This window comes from Chaetomium tenue, assembly GCF_020726465.1.
Source record: "Chaetomium tenue strain MPI-SDFR-AT-0079 chromosome Unknown F5144scaffold_1, whole genome shotgun sequence".
Taxonomy (NCBI): Eukaryota; Fungi; Ascomycota; class Sordariomycetes; order Sordariales; family Chaetomiaceae; genus Chaetomium; species Chaetomium tenue.
The window spans coordinates 2,012,457-2,029,361 of NW_027117329.1; the positions used below are offsets into that span (position 1 = coordinate 2,012,457).

General features: G+C 56.9%; 6 protein-coding genes across 6 annotated transcripts; 3 read left to right on the forward strand and 3 right to left on the reverse strand.

Moving 5' to 3' along the window:
• Window positions 1-36: 36 nt before the first annotated feature.
• Window positions 37-1,959, reverse strand: F5144DRAFT_636152 (P-loop containing nucleoside triphosphate hydrolase protein; the record flags this gene model as incomplete). Its single annotated transcript, XM_066792626.1, has 3 exons — window positions 37-891; window positions 949-1,186; window positions 1,238-1,959. 3 exons carry the CDS (start codon window positions 1,957-1,959, stop codon window positions 412-414), a joined length of 1,440 nt encoding a protein of 479 aa, XP_066648197.1. The 3' UTR covers window positions 37-411.
• A 720-nt stretch (window positions 1,960-2,679) lies between these two features.
• F5144DRAFT_554613 (uncharacterized protein) lies at window positions 2,680-5,317 on the forward strand. Its single transcript, XM_066787858.1, has 4 exons — window positions 2,680-2,939; window positions 2,997-3,208; window positions 3,273-4,834; window positions 4,903-5,317. Exons 1-4 carry the CDS (start codon window positions 2,895-2,897, stop codon window positions 5,289-5,291), a joined length of 2,208 nt encoding a protein of 735 aa, XP_066648198.1. The 5' UTR covers window positions 2,680-2,894; the 3' UTR covers window positions 5,292-5,317.
• Window positions 5,318-6,350: 1,033 nt separating this feature from the next.
• On the forward strand, window positions 6,351-8,173 carry F5144DRAFT_501445 (Glucanosyltransferase-domain-containing protein; the record flags this gene model as incomplete). Its single annotated transcript, XM_066786396.1, has 5 exons — window positions 6,351-6,483; window positions 6,549-7,120; window positions 7,175-7,263; window positions 7,313-7,652; window positions 7,720-8,173. 5 exons carry the CDS (start codon window positions 6,351-6,353, stop codon window positions 7,954-7,956), a joined length of 1,371 nt encoding a protein of 456 aa, XP_066648199.1. The 3' UTR covers window positions 7,957-8,173.
• F5144DRAFT_26577 (GAF domain-like protein) lies at window positions 8,114-9,358 on the reverse strand. The gene is made up of 5 exons (XM_066783583.1): window positions 9,154-9,358; window positions 8,981-9,085; window positions 8,861-8,865; window positions 8,706-8,785; window positions 8,114-8,636 (listed from the first exon to the last, which is right to left on the reverse strand). The coding sequence occupies exons 1-5, from the start codon at window positions 9,154-9,156 to the stop codon at window positions 8,272-8,274; spliced, it is 558 nt and encodes a 185-aa protein (XP_066648200.1). The 5' UTR covers window positions 9,157-9,358; the 3' UTR covers window positions 8,114-8,271.
• Window positions 9,359-9,441: 83 nt separating this feature from the next.
• Window positions 9,442-11,649, reverse strand: F5144DRAFT_522677 (uncharacterized protein). Its single transcript, XM_066786748.1, has 2 exons — window positions 11,218-11,649; window positions 9,442-11,167 (listed from the first exon to the last, which is right to left on the reverse strand). Exons 1-2 carry the CDS (start codon window positions 11,622-11,624, stop codon window positions 9,661-9,663), a joined length of 1,914 nt encoding a protein of 637 aa, XP_066648201.1. The 5' UTR covers window positions 11,625-11,649; the 3' UTR covers window positions 9,442-9,660.
• Window positions 11,650-14,915: 3,266 nt separating this feature from the next.
• F5144DRAFT_26650 (coatomer epsilon subunit-domain-containing protein) lies at window positions 14,916-16,243 on the forward strand. The gene is made up of 4 exons (XM_066783586.1): window positions 14,916-15,466; window positions 15,568-15,710; window positions 15,778-16,016; window positions 16,071-16,243. The coding sequence occupies exons 1-4, from the start codon at window positions 15,073-15,075 to the stop codon at window positions 16,177-16,179; spliced, it is 885 nt and encodes a 294-aa protein (XP_066648202.1). The 5' UTR covers window positions 14,916-15,072; the 3' UTR covers window positions 16,180-16,243.
• Window positions 16,244-16,905: the final 662 nt, after the last annotated feature.

Sequence of the window (16,905 nt, forward strand, 5' to 3'; positions counted from 1 at the left end):
CAAGCAAGCGCCCAGGGGCCCATCACTCTGTCAACCGAAACAAACATGCACTCCGACTTTTTGTGTGATACACCGGAGTGCATACGAAGCCGAATCCGGCGCCAAATATAGAGCCTCTTGCCCATGACGTCTTCTTACATAGTTAGTTATCTTGCCCTAACGCAAGCCAAGAATCCTTTTGCTCTTTTGGTATCTCATGTCCCTAGCTGCATTACAAAGCCATGATGAATCTCGCTCGTCCTTTCAACAAACTCTTCATAATCATATGGGCAATGTCATCTTGCCATCCATCATCGCATGAGCCGTCTTTCAATTGCTGACGATATCCCCCGCCGGAATGGACGTCGTTAAGTTGCAATTTGTATACTGCCACGCAAAGCCCATGCCCGACCCCTCTCGCAGGAAGTATCCTTATTTGTCGCTCGCATTGGGTACATAGTCAGGGCGCGCCCGGCTCGACTTGATGACCTCCTGCACCTTCGTCTCCGTCGCATCCCAATCATCCGGGGCTAGCTGGACTAGGTCGAGGCCGTAGTGGTCAGCAATCTTGGATAGCGCGTCGTAGCTCTTGCGGTCATAGACGAAGCTGATACTGACACCAACACGCCCGAAGCGCCCGGTGCGGCCAATACGGTGGAGGTACGTCTCCATATCGGGCTCCTTGTCTCCGAATCCTTTCATCGGGATATCGTAGTTGATCACCATGGACACGCTGGACACGTCGATGCCGCGCGCCAGGACGTTGGTGGTGATGAGCACCTTGGAACGGCCGGACCGGAAATCGTCGAGAAGGGCGTCACGGTTCTGGCCCTCGTGCGCACCGTGGAGTGCCGAAACCTTGTGCCCGTCTGCCTCCATGCGCCGCTGGATCTCGCTGGCGCTCTCGCGCGTCTGTAACAAAACCGTGAGAAAGGTAGGCTCTCAAAATATGAGATAGCATAGACGTACCCTGACAAAGATGACAGACGAGCCAATCGTCATGAGGCCGTAAAGCTTGCAGAGAATGTCGTACTTCTTGCTCTCGTCCGGGCAATCCATATACATTTGGGAGATACCCTTGACTGTGAGATCCGTGTGACGGAGTTTGATCTCGTGGGCGTTGGTCGCATACTTCCGTGCAAAGATCATAACTTTTTCCGGAAAAGTAGCCGAGAACAGAAGAGTCTGGATCTCCTTGGGGAGCATCCTAACTAGAGTCAGTACACACGAAAATACGATTGAAATTCCAAGCACGTACCCCTTAACCCGGACACACTGGTCGCCCATACCCTGCTGGTCCAGCATGTTGTCGGCCTCATCGATAACCATGATCTTCAACTGAGACACGTCGAATTGGCGGCGGCGAATCAAGTCCATGACGGTGCCTGGAGTACCCACCACGACATTCGCCCGGACGCCCGTCTCGCGCGAGATGGAGCCGGGAATGGCAGCCTCGACGTTTAGGTTCTCGCAAAACTGACCGATTGTCTGGATGACGCTTTGAATCTGGCGCGCGAGCTCTCTGCTGGGCGCTAGTAGCAGCGCCTGGGGCTGTGTGGGCTTAGTTAAATCGACGCGCGAGAGAACCGTGAGGACGAAGGCGGCCGTCTTGCCGGTGCCCGACTGCGACTGGGCGATCATGTTGCGGGGCGGGTCGCTGAGCATGAGCGGCAGCGCCTTCTCCTGAATTTTCGAGGGCTTCTTGAAGTTCATGGCCAGCAGACCGTCATTGATCGACTTGGGAAGGCCGAGCTCCTCGAAGGAAGCGACGCCCGAATAAAGCAGGCTTTCGTCGTCAGCTTGAAGGCCGCTCAGTTTGACCTCGACATCATATGTCGTTTCAACGAGGCCTTTGTTGACGCCATCATCTACCGGCTCTTCGGTACCATTGCCCTCACCCGCGGTGGCGGTAGGAGCGGGGGGGACCGCGTCGACGGGCGCGTCGCTGGGTTTCGTGATGCGGCTCGCCAGGTCCGCCATAGTTACGATCGCAGTCGTCGAAAGAAGGTTGGATAAGGTAACGCAAATCGAGTTGAGTAGTCAAGGGGGCAGGCGCAGAGAGGAATCTATGATGTTAGTCGCCGAGTTCGGTAGCAGCTTCCAGCATGAAAGCAGTAGTGGGTCGGTCGAACTCGCAAAGCGAACCGACCCAATCATCGATACACTTACCTCCACAGCCAGTTTATGTGCTAACAGTAATGCGCGATGTATTTCGAAAAGTGGTGAAGGACCAAAGCCGGGATATTTTCCTCAGTCCCTTTGTGTTTGTGTTTGGAGAGGTAGAAGCTGGAGGTCAAACAAGTCGAGCAGGCGCAACCCTTGGCAATGGTGGGGCTTTGAGGTGGCGGGGTTCTTTTTTGCGCCTGCCTGACGAAACAGGCTGCAAGGAGCCTGGAAACCGACTTGGGACAGGATGATATGTACGGTAAAGTCTTTAATATTCGTAATGAGTCAAGACAACCGTTAAAACCAGGACAATGAGGATGCAAAGGCATTGGACTGTTGAGACTGGGTATGTCATTACGGGATTTATTTTACCTTTATTCCCGAAAGCTAAAAACCCTATTGCGTATATTCTGGCAATCTTCTAGTTAGTGATACAGAGAGCTGGCTACGAATATTCTCAGTCCTCACGATTCTTTCGTTGATTCCCGGTTCCTGGTATCGTGACACGCGTTGGGTACGGGCCTTGGCGACGTTGCAACGCCCGGGGTGGGCTCTAAGCCACCTCCCCAATTAGAGGGGCTGCATGTGTCCGCCATGCTCCTTCACCGGGCCGTGTCCCTGAATCCCCCGCAAATCGCAGACCCATCATCGCACCCCCCGGAGGCAGCCCTTTTGTATGATTACGTTCCTGTTTCTACTTTTCATGACCAGAGCCGGGGAATCGAAATTCTGGGAAGCGCAAGGGAACCATGGCTGAGGTGGACGTCGCCCCAACGTTGGGCTCAGAGCTAAAGGTTCGGCCCCAGCTTCCGGACGGGATTCTCGCCATGCGCTGACACGGATGGTGGCAGGATGGGTTCAAACCCGCGAACGCCTGGGTCGCCGGGGGGATCGCCTGGCTCGATGATATCCAGTCCTTTTACCGCGAACGAAGTGTGATCGAAAAGGAGTACAGCGCTAAGCTCAATGCCCTAGCTAAGAAGTACTTTGAGAAGAAGACGCGGAAGTCGGCAAGCCTGAGTGTCGGCGACACCCCGACCATGACCCCCGGCTCGCTGGAAAGGTACGGTTCCCGGAATACCTAGCAGACACTTTATCCAGCCCAGAGGCTTACGTTGCGCTCCCAGCGCATCCCTCACGACCTGGACAACGCATCTTACGACGTTAGAAGCACGGGCCGACGAACACGAACGCTACGGAAATGACTTGGTCGGTAGGGTGGCGGAACCCCTGAAGCAGATGTCGGTGCGATTCGAGGAGCTGCGCAAACGCCATGCCGAGTATGCCGAGAAGCTGGAAAGAGAACGGGATGCTTCCTATGCCGATCTCCGAAAGACGAAAGGAAAATACGATGCCGTTTGCCAGGAGGTAGAGAGCAAGCGCAAGAAGACCGAATCCTCGTTCGACAAGGCCAAAGCGCAGAGCAGCTTTCAGCAGCAATTGCTCGACATGAACAATGTCAAAAACACTTACCTGATCTCCATCAATGTAACCAACAAGCAGAAGGAAAAGTACTACTACGAATACTTACCCGAGGTCATGGATAGTCTTCAAGATCTCTCAGAATTTCGGACGGTCAAGCTGAACGGGCTCTGGACGCTAGCCTCCCAGCTTGAGGCCAACATGCTTCAACAGAGCTCAGGCCAAGTCGACCGCCTAGGCCAGGAGATTATGCGAAACCAGCCGCACCTGGACTCGATGATGTATATACGGCATAACATGGGCGGCTTTCAGGAACCCCCAGACAAGGAATTCGAGCCGAGCCCGGTATGGCACGACGATGGCACCATGGTGGTCGACGAGGCAGCCAAGGTGTACCTGCGCAACCTGCTCAACAAGTCGAAGGGCCAACTCGGGGAATTGCGACGCGAGGCGGACAAGAAGAGGCGGGAAGTGGAGGGGCTAAGGCGGGTGAAGCAGAGGGTACGGGACGGGGCGGAGCAAAAAGATGAGGTAGCCGTGGTATCGCAGTTATTCTCGATGCAAGAGGACCTCCATCAGGTGGACCGGAAGCGTATCACAGTGGAAGTGGAAACATCAACCATCACGTCTGCGGTGGGCGATGTGACGCTGGGTGCGAAAAACCACAACTTCAAGTCACAGACATTCAAGATTCCAACAAATTGCGACCTCTGCGGCGAGAGGATATGGGGGTTGTCGGCGAAGGGCTTCGACTGCCGCGACTGTGGCTACACATGCCACAGCAAGTGCGAGATGAAGGTACCGGCGGAGTGCCCAGGTGAGCAATCGAAGGAGGAGCGCAAGAAGCTCAAGCAGGAGCGGCAGGAAACCGCAAACTCGCTGCTCAAAGTCGCCGGGGGGCCGCCGGAGCATGTGGCCGAACTACCCACACTTAGCCGTTCCGACACGGTGACCTCGGGCAAATCGGGATACGCAGCGAGTTCACAACGGTCCATGACCGGACCCCTGTCACCAGCTGAGGAAGTGCCCCCGGAAGTGCCGACGGCCACCCGGCCGACAAGCACCGGCCCACCGCCCGCCGCTAGGAAGAATCGGGTCATTGCGCCACCTCCGGCTGCCTACATTAGCGAGCTACCGGGTAGCACCCCGAACGGCTCGTCGCAAGGGTCGGAGCAAAAGGGCAAAATGCTGTACAGTTTCGACGCCGGGGGCGCGGGCGAGCTGAGCGTTCCCGAGGGGCGCGAGCTCGTGATACTAGAACCAGACAGTAAGTGACCTCGCACTCTTCATAAATAAAACACCCAACCAATCACCACTAACCCCCCTCCCCCACAGCCGGCTCCGGCTGGGTCCGAGTCCGGGCAGGGTATAAGGAAGGCCTGGTCCCGGCCAGCTACGTCGAGCCGATCGCGGCCTCGGCGGCGCCTCCGCCGGCAGCCATCGCGCCGCAGCACACGGGACAGTCGTCGTACTCCAACAGCGGCTCGTCGATAGGGACGGCCGGCAAGAAGAAGGGCCCCGCGGTGGCGCCCAGGCGTGGCGCCAAAAAACTCAAGTATGTCGAGGCACTGTACGAGTACGCCGCGCAGAGCGACGCCGAGCATAGCATGGCCGAGGGCGAGCGGTTCGTGCTGATTAAGGAGGACTCTGGCGATGGCTGGGCCGAGGTGGAGAAGGGGGGCGTCACCAAGAGCGTGCCCGCAAATTATGTGCAGGTCGTTTGATTCTGGACGTGGGGGGTGTGGCGGGTGGTAGGGTGGGGTGGGGTAAACACGGGTCTGATCGGGCTTGGGTTGAGGGGTGGTGGGGGGATATAAGTAGAAGGGCTGGCATTTGGGAGGTCGAGAAGCATGCATGAAACGCAGGGACCGACTGCCTTGGGGGGAGAGTGTAGACATACTGCAGGGCGTAAATATCAAGCTTGTCTTGGGGCAACCCAGTTGGCGTTCGCTTCTGGAGACGATCACGCTGGTATGCTTCGCCACGGCTGGAACTGGGATGTCCTGATAAAGGGCTAGAGGGGCTCGAGGGGCCATGGAATATCGTCGACCCGTCCGGTCTCCAGAGCGATGGGAGGAATGACGTCGATGGCAATTTCTGCCCCTGACTATCGCTTTTGTGTTTCTGTTTGTTTGTTTGTTGCCCAGTACCGCGTAGTTAGTCATACCCTAGAGGTAGCGCAGGTCCTAGCAATGCGGACGCCAAGATGCATGACGATTTGTATGACGATATCTGATCCATCTAAGCGCATTGCTATCCAAATTAATAGCCTAAGTAACTTAAAAACATCAACTTCAACAACAGACGAGGTACTATCGGACGGGATAGATCCAGGGAAGGATCGACTCGACGGTGGAGCAACCCGGAGGTAAGGTATCCAATGCAGGTGGGTAACTACGGCCATGCTCTCTTTCCCATGATGGAGAATGGAAAACAGGTAACCGGTTTCTTGCTGGCTCACCCTCTGGAGACAAGGATGGTCCCTCCATCTTGCTCTGGAGTCTGGACTGCCACACTGCCACACTGCGTAGGACTTGGAACGCCCAGATTGTCTTCTCAGGTTGATCAACTTCCTCCCGCAATCTCTCTCACGTTTCACGTGTCCTGCCTAACTTCCTTTTAAACCATCACCATCATTGCGTTTGCGCTCTCTTCTTCATCAACTGCCATCCAGCATCGAATTCGACAACCTTCATCTCCCAAAGCTTCAACAATCGTCTTGGCATTGAACTTGGCATTGAACTTGGCATTGAACTTGGCGATCGATCCTCCCGCGCGCCACGATGCAACCTTTCGCCTTTTTATCCGTTTTGGGAGCCGCCTTCGTTTGGCCCGTGGCAGCGAAACCGACAGAGACGCTGCCAGAGCCTCCCAGCAAGCGGGCGACATTGCCGACTGTCACTGTATCTGGAAATGGTAAGGGATTTCTAACGGGAATCTAGATCGATGCAGAGGATCGTTACTAACATGGCGTGCACCAGCATTCTGGCAAGGCGATACCCGTTTCTACGTCCGGGGCGTAGACTATCAACCAGGCGGCTCATCGGCCATGCAAGACCCCCTTGCTGATACCGATATTTGTCTGCGTGATATTGCCCAATTCAAGGAACTAGGGATCAACACCATTCGCGTCTATACCACCGACAACTCGGCCAGCCACGACGAGTGCATGAAGGCGTTGGCCGACGCTGGCATCTACGTGGTCATCGACGCTAACAACCCGCTGTACTCGATCAACCGCCTCGATCCTGCTCCGTCGTACAACACCAAGTATCTTCAGAGCATCTTCGCGTCGGTTGACGAGTTCATCAAGTACGACAACACCTTGGCGTTCTTCTCTGGCAATGAAGTTATCAACGAAAATGTCAAGAGCACCAAGGCCGCCCGTTATGTCAAAGCTGTCACTCGTGACATGCGTGCCTACATCAAAAGCCGCGGCTACCGCGCCGTGCCGGTGGGCTATTCGGCCGCAGACGTCTCTCAGAACCGGATGCAGCTTGCTCACTACATGAACTGTGGCACCGAAGACGAGAGGAGCGATTTCTTCGCTTTTGTAAGTATCTTTGGCGGGATGAAGCCTCCCTGATCCGGGCCCTAACGCATACAGAACGACTATTCTTGGTGTAACACCAACTTCGAGCAATCCGGCTGGGACCAAAAGGTCAAAAACTTCACCGACTACGGCATCGCCATCTTGTGAGCCTTCTCCCATCCACCAGCTCGCATTATCGCTGACCACATACAGCCTCTCCGAATACGGCTGCACAACCAACGGCCGCGACTTCGGTGAGATGGCGGCGCTCATGAGTGACAAGATGACGCACGTCTACTCCGGCGGCTTGATGTACGAGTACGCGCTCGAGGCCAACGGCTTCGGAATCGCCAAGATCCCGAGCCCCAAGGCCAAACAGATTGAGAAGAAGGAGGGGTTCGACAAGTTCGCCAAGGCCCTCAAGCAAAACCCGGCACCCAAGGGTGACGGCGGCTTCACTTCGACCACGCGGGCCGTTGCCTGCCCGACCAAGGACGCAAACTGGCTAGTGGACAGCACACTTCTACCTGCTATCCCCGCGGGTGCGAAGAAGGTATGACCATTTCCATACATGCCTCTTTGATAGTTTGTTAGTTCGTTGTCACTGACGAGTACCGCAGCTCATGTCGGACGGCGCCGGTGCCGGGCCGGGCCTGAAGGGGGATGGTTCGCAGAACGCTGGCGAAGGGACGAGCACTGGTGATGCCACGCCTGGCTCGGGCACCGTAACCGCCACTGGCAGGCCAAACAATAGCGATAATGCGGCGGGTATGAACGCTACGCCTCTAGAGAAGGCACCGTTCGTTATCGCCGGGTTGGTGATGGCGTTGAGTCTTGGTGGGACCCTACTCTTGTAAGGGTGGCAGTAAGGGATCTTCGTATCGAGATCTGAGAAATTTATTTTCGCATTGTTTTTGGTGGCCTGGAGGCCAGGGCTGGACTCGGATCGTGTCCAGTAAAGCTAATGAATGGGGATTTGACTTGGCTGTTCGGGATGGGGGTTCTTTTATGGAATTAGCATAGTTGGCTGGCACCAAGCCTCTTTAATTAACGATACCTGAGGGTATAAGTCAATGTTCGCATCAAGATGGAAGAGTGTATCAACCACGGCAACCTTTTAGCCCGGCACGCATTCAAGGCCCCCATCCATCCCCATATTCCACCACCCCCTCCTAAGGCCAGTCACACGAGTCCGCGATGAGCTTCGCTAACTTCTCCAACCACACCCGATCCACCTCATCAAACCCGCCCACCGCCGCGCAGTCCACATCAATAATGGCAACCACCTTCCTCTCCTCCTCCCCAGCCACAGCAACCGTAATCGGCACCACAATCTCGCTCCGGCTCGCCGCGTCGCACGCGATGTGGCCCGGGAACGTGTGCACGTCGGACACCACCTGGGTCTCGCCTGTCGCGGCCGCCGCTCCACAAACCCCGCGCCCGAATGCGATGGTTTGGCAGGCCACTTTGCCTTGGAAGGGGCCGAGGATGAGTTGGCGGCGGGAGGGGGGGGAGAGGGCGTCGAGGGTGTAGAAGCCTTTTTTTGGAGGGGGGGTTAGTTGGTGGGTTGGGTTGGGTTGAGGGTGTTAAGGAGGGGGCAACTAACCGGTCCAGTTTACTTCGTTGCTTGGGGAGGGGAGGGATTGGTAGGCGTGCCAGAGGAGGGAGGCGACGTTGGAGAGGTTGCTGTAGTAGGGGGGGGGGGGTGATGTTAGTGTTGGTCAGGGGCTGGTTCTGAGGGGAGCTCAGGGGGTTCCTCACCAAACCTGCAGAGGAGAGTGGTTAGTGATGATGAACGATAATGATGCGGTAAGATGGAGAATAGGGGTCCAGGAATTAGAGCAGACTCTAAACGGACTTATGGGAGTTCAATCTACGTACCCAATTTCGCTGCTCATAAAATAGACCTTCCGCTTGCATCAGGACCTGTTGGTAGGCCTCCTCCTTAGTGACCCCCTGGGCAAAGTTCGATGCGTCTGCGTGGACCTGGAAGAGAATATTAGAGGCTTATCATTATCTTACACCGAAAACACCAAACTTGCAGTATTACTGACCATGTTTATAGAATGTATGAGTCGAGTTTGGATATTTGGGTTTCGGCTACGGGTGCCCACTAAGATGTTGGAAAGGGGTCACGAAGCTAATAAAGTGGGTTTATAACCGTGCTTGATCCCTCGCCAATAATGTCTAGTTTGTTTCCGATTCGTGACGTGTGTTGTTGAGTGAGGCGTCAATAACGAAGGCAGAAAATGTGAAATGGAAAATGGGAGAATAGTGGAGATCTCACGATTGCGCCATTCTTGGGTCTCCATTTACGCTCACCCCAGAATGCCATCACAAATCCAAGGCAAGAAAGTAGTGTCATTATTCCCATCTCTATACCACCCAACCTGCCTATTCAGGAGTTCTAGATTCTAAGGTATACCAACGAACGGGGTATACAACATAAAACAAACATGACATATTTCCCAGCCATGAACGCCAATATCCAATATCCCCCCTGACCATATCCCATCCTAAATCCCAAGACCTTAACAAAAGAAAAAAAAAGGAAAATAAAATCATGCGTAGTTCCTCCCCGCCCCAACCGCCCCAGCTCTCCCTGCGGTAAACGCGCAATGGCTAGCATCAAACCCACTCCCCTCCCTCACCACACCCCACATCACCGGCTTCCGCTCCAGCCCCTTCTCCCTCGCCAGCGGATGACACCTCGCACTGATCACAGCACTACACGACCCAGCCGGCAACACCATCGGATTCCCCAGCATCTCCCCATTCACCAGCCCCGCCGGCGGCGCACGGCGCAGCCCCAACCCCAACACCCCCAGCGCGAGCACCACCAGCGCAGCAAGCAGCACCAACAACCCCACGCCACTCAACCCCAGCGCAACCACCACCAAACCCCCCACACCATCGCCGTCATCGCTATCAACAGGCAGCGCGTTCCGCGAAACGGGCACATCCACAAGACGCACCGCCACAGCAAAACAGCTCTGGCGCAGCACGAAAGCCAAACCAGCAAAGAACGCCATCAACAGGCCGGAGAGCGCGCGCGGGAGGGTGAGGTGGAGCGAGCTGTGCTGGACGCCGACGGCGCGGGCGGCCGACGACGACACGCGCAGGGGCCGGGCGGGCCCCGTGGCGAAGAGGGAGGATTCGTGCGACAGGTGGTAGGTGGTGAGGAGGGCGTTGGTGGCGAGGTAGAGGAGGGCGAGGAGGAGTTGCGGGAGGCTGGCGAGGAGGGCGGCGGCGGCGGGTGGGGTGTTGCGGGGGAGGGGGAGGAGGGCGTGCGCGGAGGTCGTGCCGAAGGGGGTGAGTTGGTTGGAGCGGGAGAGGGAGGTGGAGTAGCCGAGCCCGGCGGCGGTGAGGCTGGTGCTGAGGGCCCAGAGGAGGAAGGTGCCTATCCACCGGGGGAGGGAGACGCTGCGGAACCAGTAGTGGGTTTGGGGGACCCAGTATTTGGCTGCTTCGAGGGGCCAGCGGCCGCGCCAGATGTCGGTTTTGGAGAGGAGGCAGGCTCCTTGCGTGGTTGGGTCGGGGTCTTCGAGGAAGGAGGCGATGGCGTCGCCGAGGGTGGCGAGTGGGCGGAAGGATGACGGGCGCTTGAAGAGGAGGGCGGCTGTGGCCACGAGGGCAATCGAGTTGAGGAGGGCGACGGTGCCGAGTAGGGGTGCGTTGAGGTTGACTTCGCAAGTCGGAGCGGGCGCGGGTTGGGCTAGGCAATACAAGATGGATGGTCCCTCGGGGGCCAGGCCGTTGATGAGGTTTGTGACAATCCCGCCTGATTTCTGGGGGAGAGAGAGGGTATCGAGGTTCGAGATTAGGAGCACAGCGGAGTACTCTGTTTCGAAAGCTGCGCTGAGCTGATCGATGCAGGCGAGGGTGGGAAGGCGGACAAGCTCGCCTCGGACTGCCCGTTGTTGGATGGATAAGAGGTCGGGGCGACTGAAACCGGTGCTGTCGTTCGAAATATCGTTACTGAACGCCGCGCCCCTGAGAAACGCCTCGTTGACTATGGCGGCTTTGTAGTCTGGCGCCGTTTGCGAAACAAAGATTACAGCATTATACCTAGCTTCCGGTTAGTCTTCCAGATGCATATTCTTGAGCGAAACACTCACATTATTTGCGTAAAGACCGCCGTCGCTAAAAGCACAACGGCCAGCAACGCGCGGCCACCCTCGATACGTCGAAGATTCCGCAACGACGGGATCCCAATATCCAACCAACCCCCCCGCTGGTGCACTGCTTCTACTTCCTCCCTCGTCGGGCTGCTGAGGACCTGAAAAGCGTAGTTCGCGCCCCCGACCAAAACCACCACAAACACATTAACCACGGCATGCAGCCCCCAATCCACCGCCGCCGCGCTGCCACAACTCCCCTCGAAAACAGCCGACTCCCCGTTCACCCCGGATATCGCCACGATCAAACACACGAACCCCGTAATTAGTATCACCAACGTCGCCAACACAATCATCGCAACTCCCGCCCGCCACCCGCCCCCCCTCCAAGCCCTCCACCCCCCCATCCCACTCCCCCCACCAACACCACCGCCCCCAACACCGCCCTTCTCCCCCACCCCCCTCACGCCCTCCCCAAGAAAAAACCGCTGCTCCTCCCCCACCCCACCCGGCACCCCCTCCCGACTATCCACCCGCCCCAGCTCCGCCCCCAACCCCCCCAACCCATCCCCCGACCCCGACCTCGGCCTCGACCCGGCCTCAAACCCTCCACCCTCACCACCGCCCCCACCATCACCATCGCCACTGACACCACTAACAGCACCGGCACTGACAGCACTAACCCCACTGAAACCACTCACCCCACTAACAGCACTAACCCTAAACCCCTCAAAAAAATCCGCCACCCTCGACCGATGCAGTGCACTCCGCCGTTTCGGCACCACCAGCTCGACACCATGGTGCTGCGGGGTGGCGGTGCGGCTGGGGAGGTCATACAACGCTGCCGCGGCGGCCGCCGCTGGCGTTGTTGGTGGTGGTGGTGATCCGTGAGGGGGGTTGTTGTGGTTGTTGGCATAGGGGGAGGCGGTGGTGGGGTCGGGGGTGGCGCGGTGGAGGAGGAAGAAGTTGCGGACGTAGTCGGGGACGATGTCGCGCTCGGTTGGGGAGGGGGAGGTGGTGGTTGGGTGGGGTGGTGGTCGGTAGGGGGTGAAGGAGGTGGAGGGGGGGTTGCTGGTTAGGGGGTGTGGTGGGTGGCTGGCTAAGGGGTGAGGTGGTGGGTTGCTGGCTAGGGGATGCGGTGGGAGGTCGTCGAGATATTGTTGGACGTGTGGTGGTGATGGTGGTGGAAGTGGGAGTGGTTGTTGCCATGTCGAGTAGTGGGATATGGGTCGGGGGAGGTCGCTGTCGGTTGTTATGATGCTTTGGAAGGGCCACTGGGCGGATTGGCGGCCGGGGCGGAGGCGTTCTGTGGAAAAGGAGCGCGAGTCTCTTACTCTGGTGAGAGTGTCAGTGTTGGTTAGTAGTTCGTCGTCGAGGGCTTGACGTTGGTGTCGTCTGAAGAAGGGAACTGCGCCGTACGCACCTTGTGACTTGGGTCACCTCGCCGTTCTCGTCCCACGTGTAGCGGTATGTCGACGGGCCGTGGTCTCGTGGGGGTATTACCGTTTCCATGGCGGAAGCCGAGATGGGGGTACTGTGCGTTGGGGACACATAGGAGGGCAGCAGGGCTGGGCGTTGCTTGTTTAAGAAAGCTTCTTAGGCAAGCAGGGGAAATAAATTATTCTTCGCAAACTTGAGTTTAAGGTTTCCGAGTTCCGTGGAGTCTCGAAGGAATCCCGCATGGCTGGGCGGCGAGGGTGTAGGCAGGGGTAAGGGTGGAGGGATCGGTCTTATACGGATGGGCCGTAGTTTTTCCCAACCCAGCCATCGAAGGATCTCTCGTACAGATTAGGTGCATGTTGGGGATTGTGCGGTCCCGACTGCAGGTCACTCAGTAAGTGCACGGTATGGGGCGATCGCTGCCCCGCCATGGTGCGTGATTCCAGCGGCCGGATGTGAGACCCAAGCTACCAACATGGAGAACTGTCTCTCAGAATTTCTACTTCGGCATTGGACGCCACATTGTGACCTGGTGAAGGTGAGCTCGCATCCCGACTGGGAAGTTGCTAAATTAAGACGGCCTGTCTTGGCGGTGCCGCAGCCGTGCATGGAGATGAGCTGGTCATGATCATGGTCGAAGGGTCTCGGTTCCGAGACTTCATCAACTTGCTCAAGAAACAACGAGAATCAGAACATCTTGTCTGAAGCATGAGAGGCTCGATCACCCGGGTCGATGAAGCGTTGCCCCTACGAGTCCCCAAATAGACCCGCGTTGCATATGTCTTGCAGCGGAAAGGGCTCTTCCAACCGCCATCTGCACGCCGTGCCCGGGGAATGCAACCGCGGCTGGTAACGGTACTGATGGACTGCCGGTGATTAAGTTACAACAACCAATCGGTTTTTAGGAAAGAAACAGACAGCCTGACATGGAGAGGCTCTGGGGTGGTACTGTTTCGAGCTTTGACCTCTTGCTATTTGCGACTGCAAACAACCAATTGCAGGGTTGAAGCTGAGAGGCGATTTGAGTTGGGAATCATTTATGCCGTGCGGTTGGCGCTGGCGATCGAACCTTGAGGGGCCTGTGATGGTTGCCTGGGGAAGTGCTGGAGGCGAGACCACGAGATCGTCGCTTGTTGGTTCATTCATTATGCTGTGGAGGAGGAGGATTTGGGCAAAATTGGGAGGTTAGGAAAACCCACAATTGCAATTATTGGACTAATTACCATTTTAAGTTAAGCGCCCGGCCGCTTTTTGACAACTTACGACCTACTATGTACACAGTACTCTCCCGGGCTTCAACGTTGGTTTCCGCACATCAGACCGTGAATACGCATCTTACGCGCCTGGACGAGGGGCAGGGCAGAGAAGCGAAATTAAAGTCGCGCAGGCCTTCTTTCGTTAATCCAAGACTTGACAGTGTCAACGCAGAGAGCATGAAAAGTGAGAAGAGACACACTTCTTGACGCGATAACTAGCTGTTCTTCACTGAGAAAATGTCCAAATATTCTCACCCATGGCCAGGGGTGGTATGTCGTGCTATTGGACTTTGTTTTTGCCCCCTTTACGAGAACGCCCTTGGCCACGTCTGCGCCGAAGGTACGAGGAGAAACACCACACTCGATTACGGTTCATCTCAGCAAGTCCTGTGAGTCCTGTGCCCCCAGGCTGGGTGACGGGCGATGCAACCCGTTGCATCCAAGAGGTCGGGAGCTCGGTGCGAGCCGGAGCCGGATCCGAAAACCACCGGATATATCTTCTCTGCTGCGCCGCCGCTCCTGGCTGTCACCTAGCGGCTCTGACAAGGCTGGGAAGCTAAGGCGCCAAGGCGGCAGTGGTGGGCTGACCGCAACACCAGCCATCAATAACTAAGACATGTTGCCTCACGAAGGAGAACTGCGGTTGGCATCGTTTTGGGTTGGGTCAGATCTGATGTTGGCTCGTTCCGCGCATGATGTTTGTTCTGCCAGCCCGTTTTCACGGCCGGGGCGTGGCAAAACTGCAAGTCGGTGGATTATGCGCCGTAAACACTGTGGTTCTAGAGGTGACGGAGTGAGAGGGGACCGCTGCTTTTGTGAAGTTGGTGGTGGCGTCTCTTTTTAATCACTGCCATGTTGGTGAAGTGGAAGAAGCTCTCGAGTCCTTGTTGGGCCAAGCTAGAGTTCAGCTGCTCCAAGCCACCCTAACCCTAACCCGACATCCTCCGTGCTGGCTCTTCCCACCACCACATCTTGGCGCGGCTTGTCCCGCATCACAAGCTCCACGTCGGTCAATTCAACCCACGTTCGATCACAGCACGGAGCGCATCTAGCACACACCCACCACCCAAACCAACACCACCCCTCCGACTCTCACCACCACCAACAACAACCCCTCCCCCCAAGAAGACGTCCCAACGACACACAACAATCCCCCACCATGGACCCCTACTCCGCCGAAGGCGAACTGATCAACATCCACAACCACTTCCACCAAGGCCAATACCACGAAGTCCTCACCTTCGACACGAGCACCCTCTCCCCCGAGAACGCGCTCCCGGCGCGGGTGCTGCAGCTGCGGGCGCGCGTCGCGCTGGGGGAGGCCGCCGAGGCCCTCGCCGACGTCAAGGGCGCTGCCGAGCCCGAGCTGCAGGCCGTCGCGGCCCTGGCTGAGTTTGCGCTGGGCAACGTCGACGCCGCCGTTGCCGCGGCTGAAAGCCTTGCGGCGGAGAGTGCGGATAACGCGACCGTGCAGGTCCTGGGTGGGACCGTGCTGCAGGCGGCGGGGAAGAGCGAGGAGGCGTTGGCGCTGCTGGGACAGCATCAGGGGAGCTGTGGGTTTTTTTTTATTCTTTATCTTTGTTTGGTTGGGGCTGGGTTGTGTGTGAGGGGGGTTGGTTGTTGTACAACGAAGGCTAACGTGGTTGTGGGATAGTGGACGCCGTTGCGCTGATTGTGCAGATTCATCTCCACAATAACAGGAATGATCTCGCCGTCAAGGAGGTCGCTGCTGCCCGGCGGTGGGCTCAGGATAGCCTGCTGGTGAACCTCGCCGAGTCGTGGGTTGGCTTGAGACTGGTGAGTTATAACCGGATTTTTTTTCCTGTTTATGATTTTGGGTGCTGACCATTCTGATGTTTTCTAGGGCGGCGAGAAATACCAACAAGCGTTTTACGTTTTCGAGGAACTGGCACAGGCGCCCGCGACATCATCAGTACGGACCTTGGTCTCACAGGCCGTTGCCGAACTGCACCTCGGCCGCACAGAGGAGGCGCAGGCTGCGCTGGACCAGGCGTTGACGAAGGAGCCCGAGCACGCCGAGGCCATTGCCAACCTGTTGGTTCTGAGCGTAATTACTGGGAAGAGTGCCGAGGAAGCATTAAGGTACGCCCCCCACCGAAGAGATTATTAGCCAGTCGATGTCTAACAAGGTTCTAGCTCTCTCCAAAAGGCCAATGCTGAGCACCCGCTCTTGGTGGACTTGGCTGAGAAGAACGAGCTGTTTGATAAAGCCGCTACAAAGTACAAGGCCAAGGCGGCGGCATAGATGTGTTTTATGATCATTTACGATTAATGATATCCACCAAAAATACAGAATAGGTTGGGGATAGACAAGCTAGTCTCTGGCGGAGGACCTGCACCACGTTAAGCTTAGGCTCGGCCATAAACCTGGGTCAAACTGGTTGGCTGGCTGGCATACTGCCTCTTGCGGTTCCCAAATATTTGCCTACCAGCGGACAACTCATGAAGGATGGGCCCTTGAGTGTGGATGAACCCTTCAGTCCTATCCTCGACCCGTTTGTTGACAGAGGTTCGCCAAGGCATGTTAACCGTGATATCACAAGATATCCGAGTCGTGCATTCTCTGAGGCTTTTCCTGGTCCCTCCGTACCAAGGCCATGAGCGACACCAGTCTTGCAAGTGATTTTGTAGATTTTCATCCCGGGGGTAGTGGTTACCGAGGCTTGGGGCAGTGAGGGTCGGGCTTAGTGGGTTCGCCAAAGGCCAGCCGGTATATACCCCCACGAGGAGCAACCGTCTGGGTGAAAATCCGGAAACAGCTGGTCAACAGTTCTGCCCTGTCCTAAGGAACTCAAGCGCTTTGCGCATCCCAGAAACACCCCGCCACGCTTCCACACGGCAGGTCCGGAAGCAGCAACAGCTCGCGTGATAACGTCACCCAAGACAGACGCTCCACCGACCGTGGTCACGATGGAGGGACCGGGTTGTGGCATTTCAACGGCGGTCCACCATGGTGGAACACCTAAGGGGT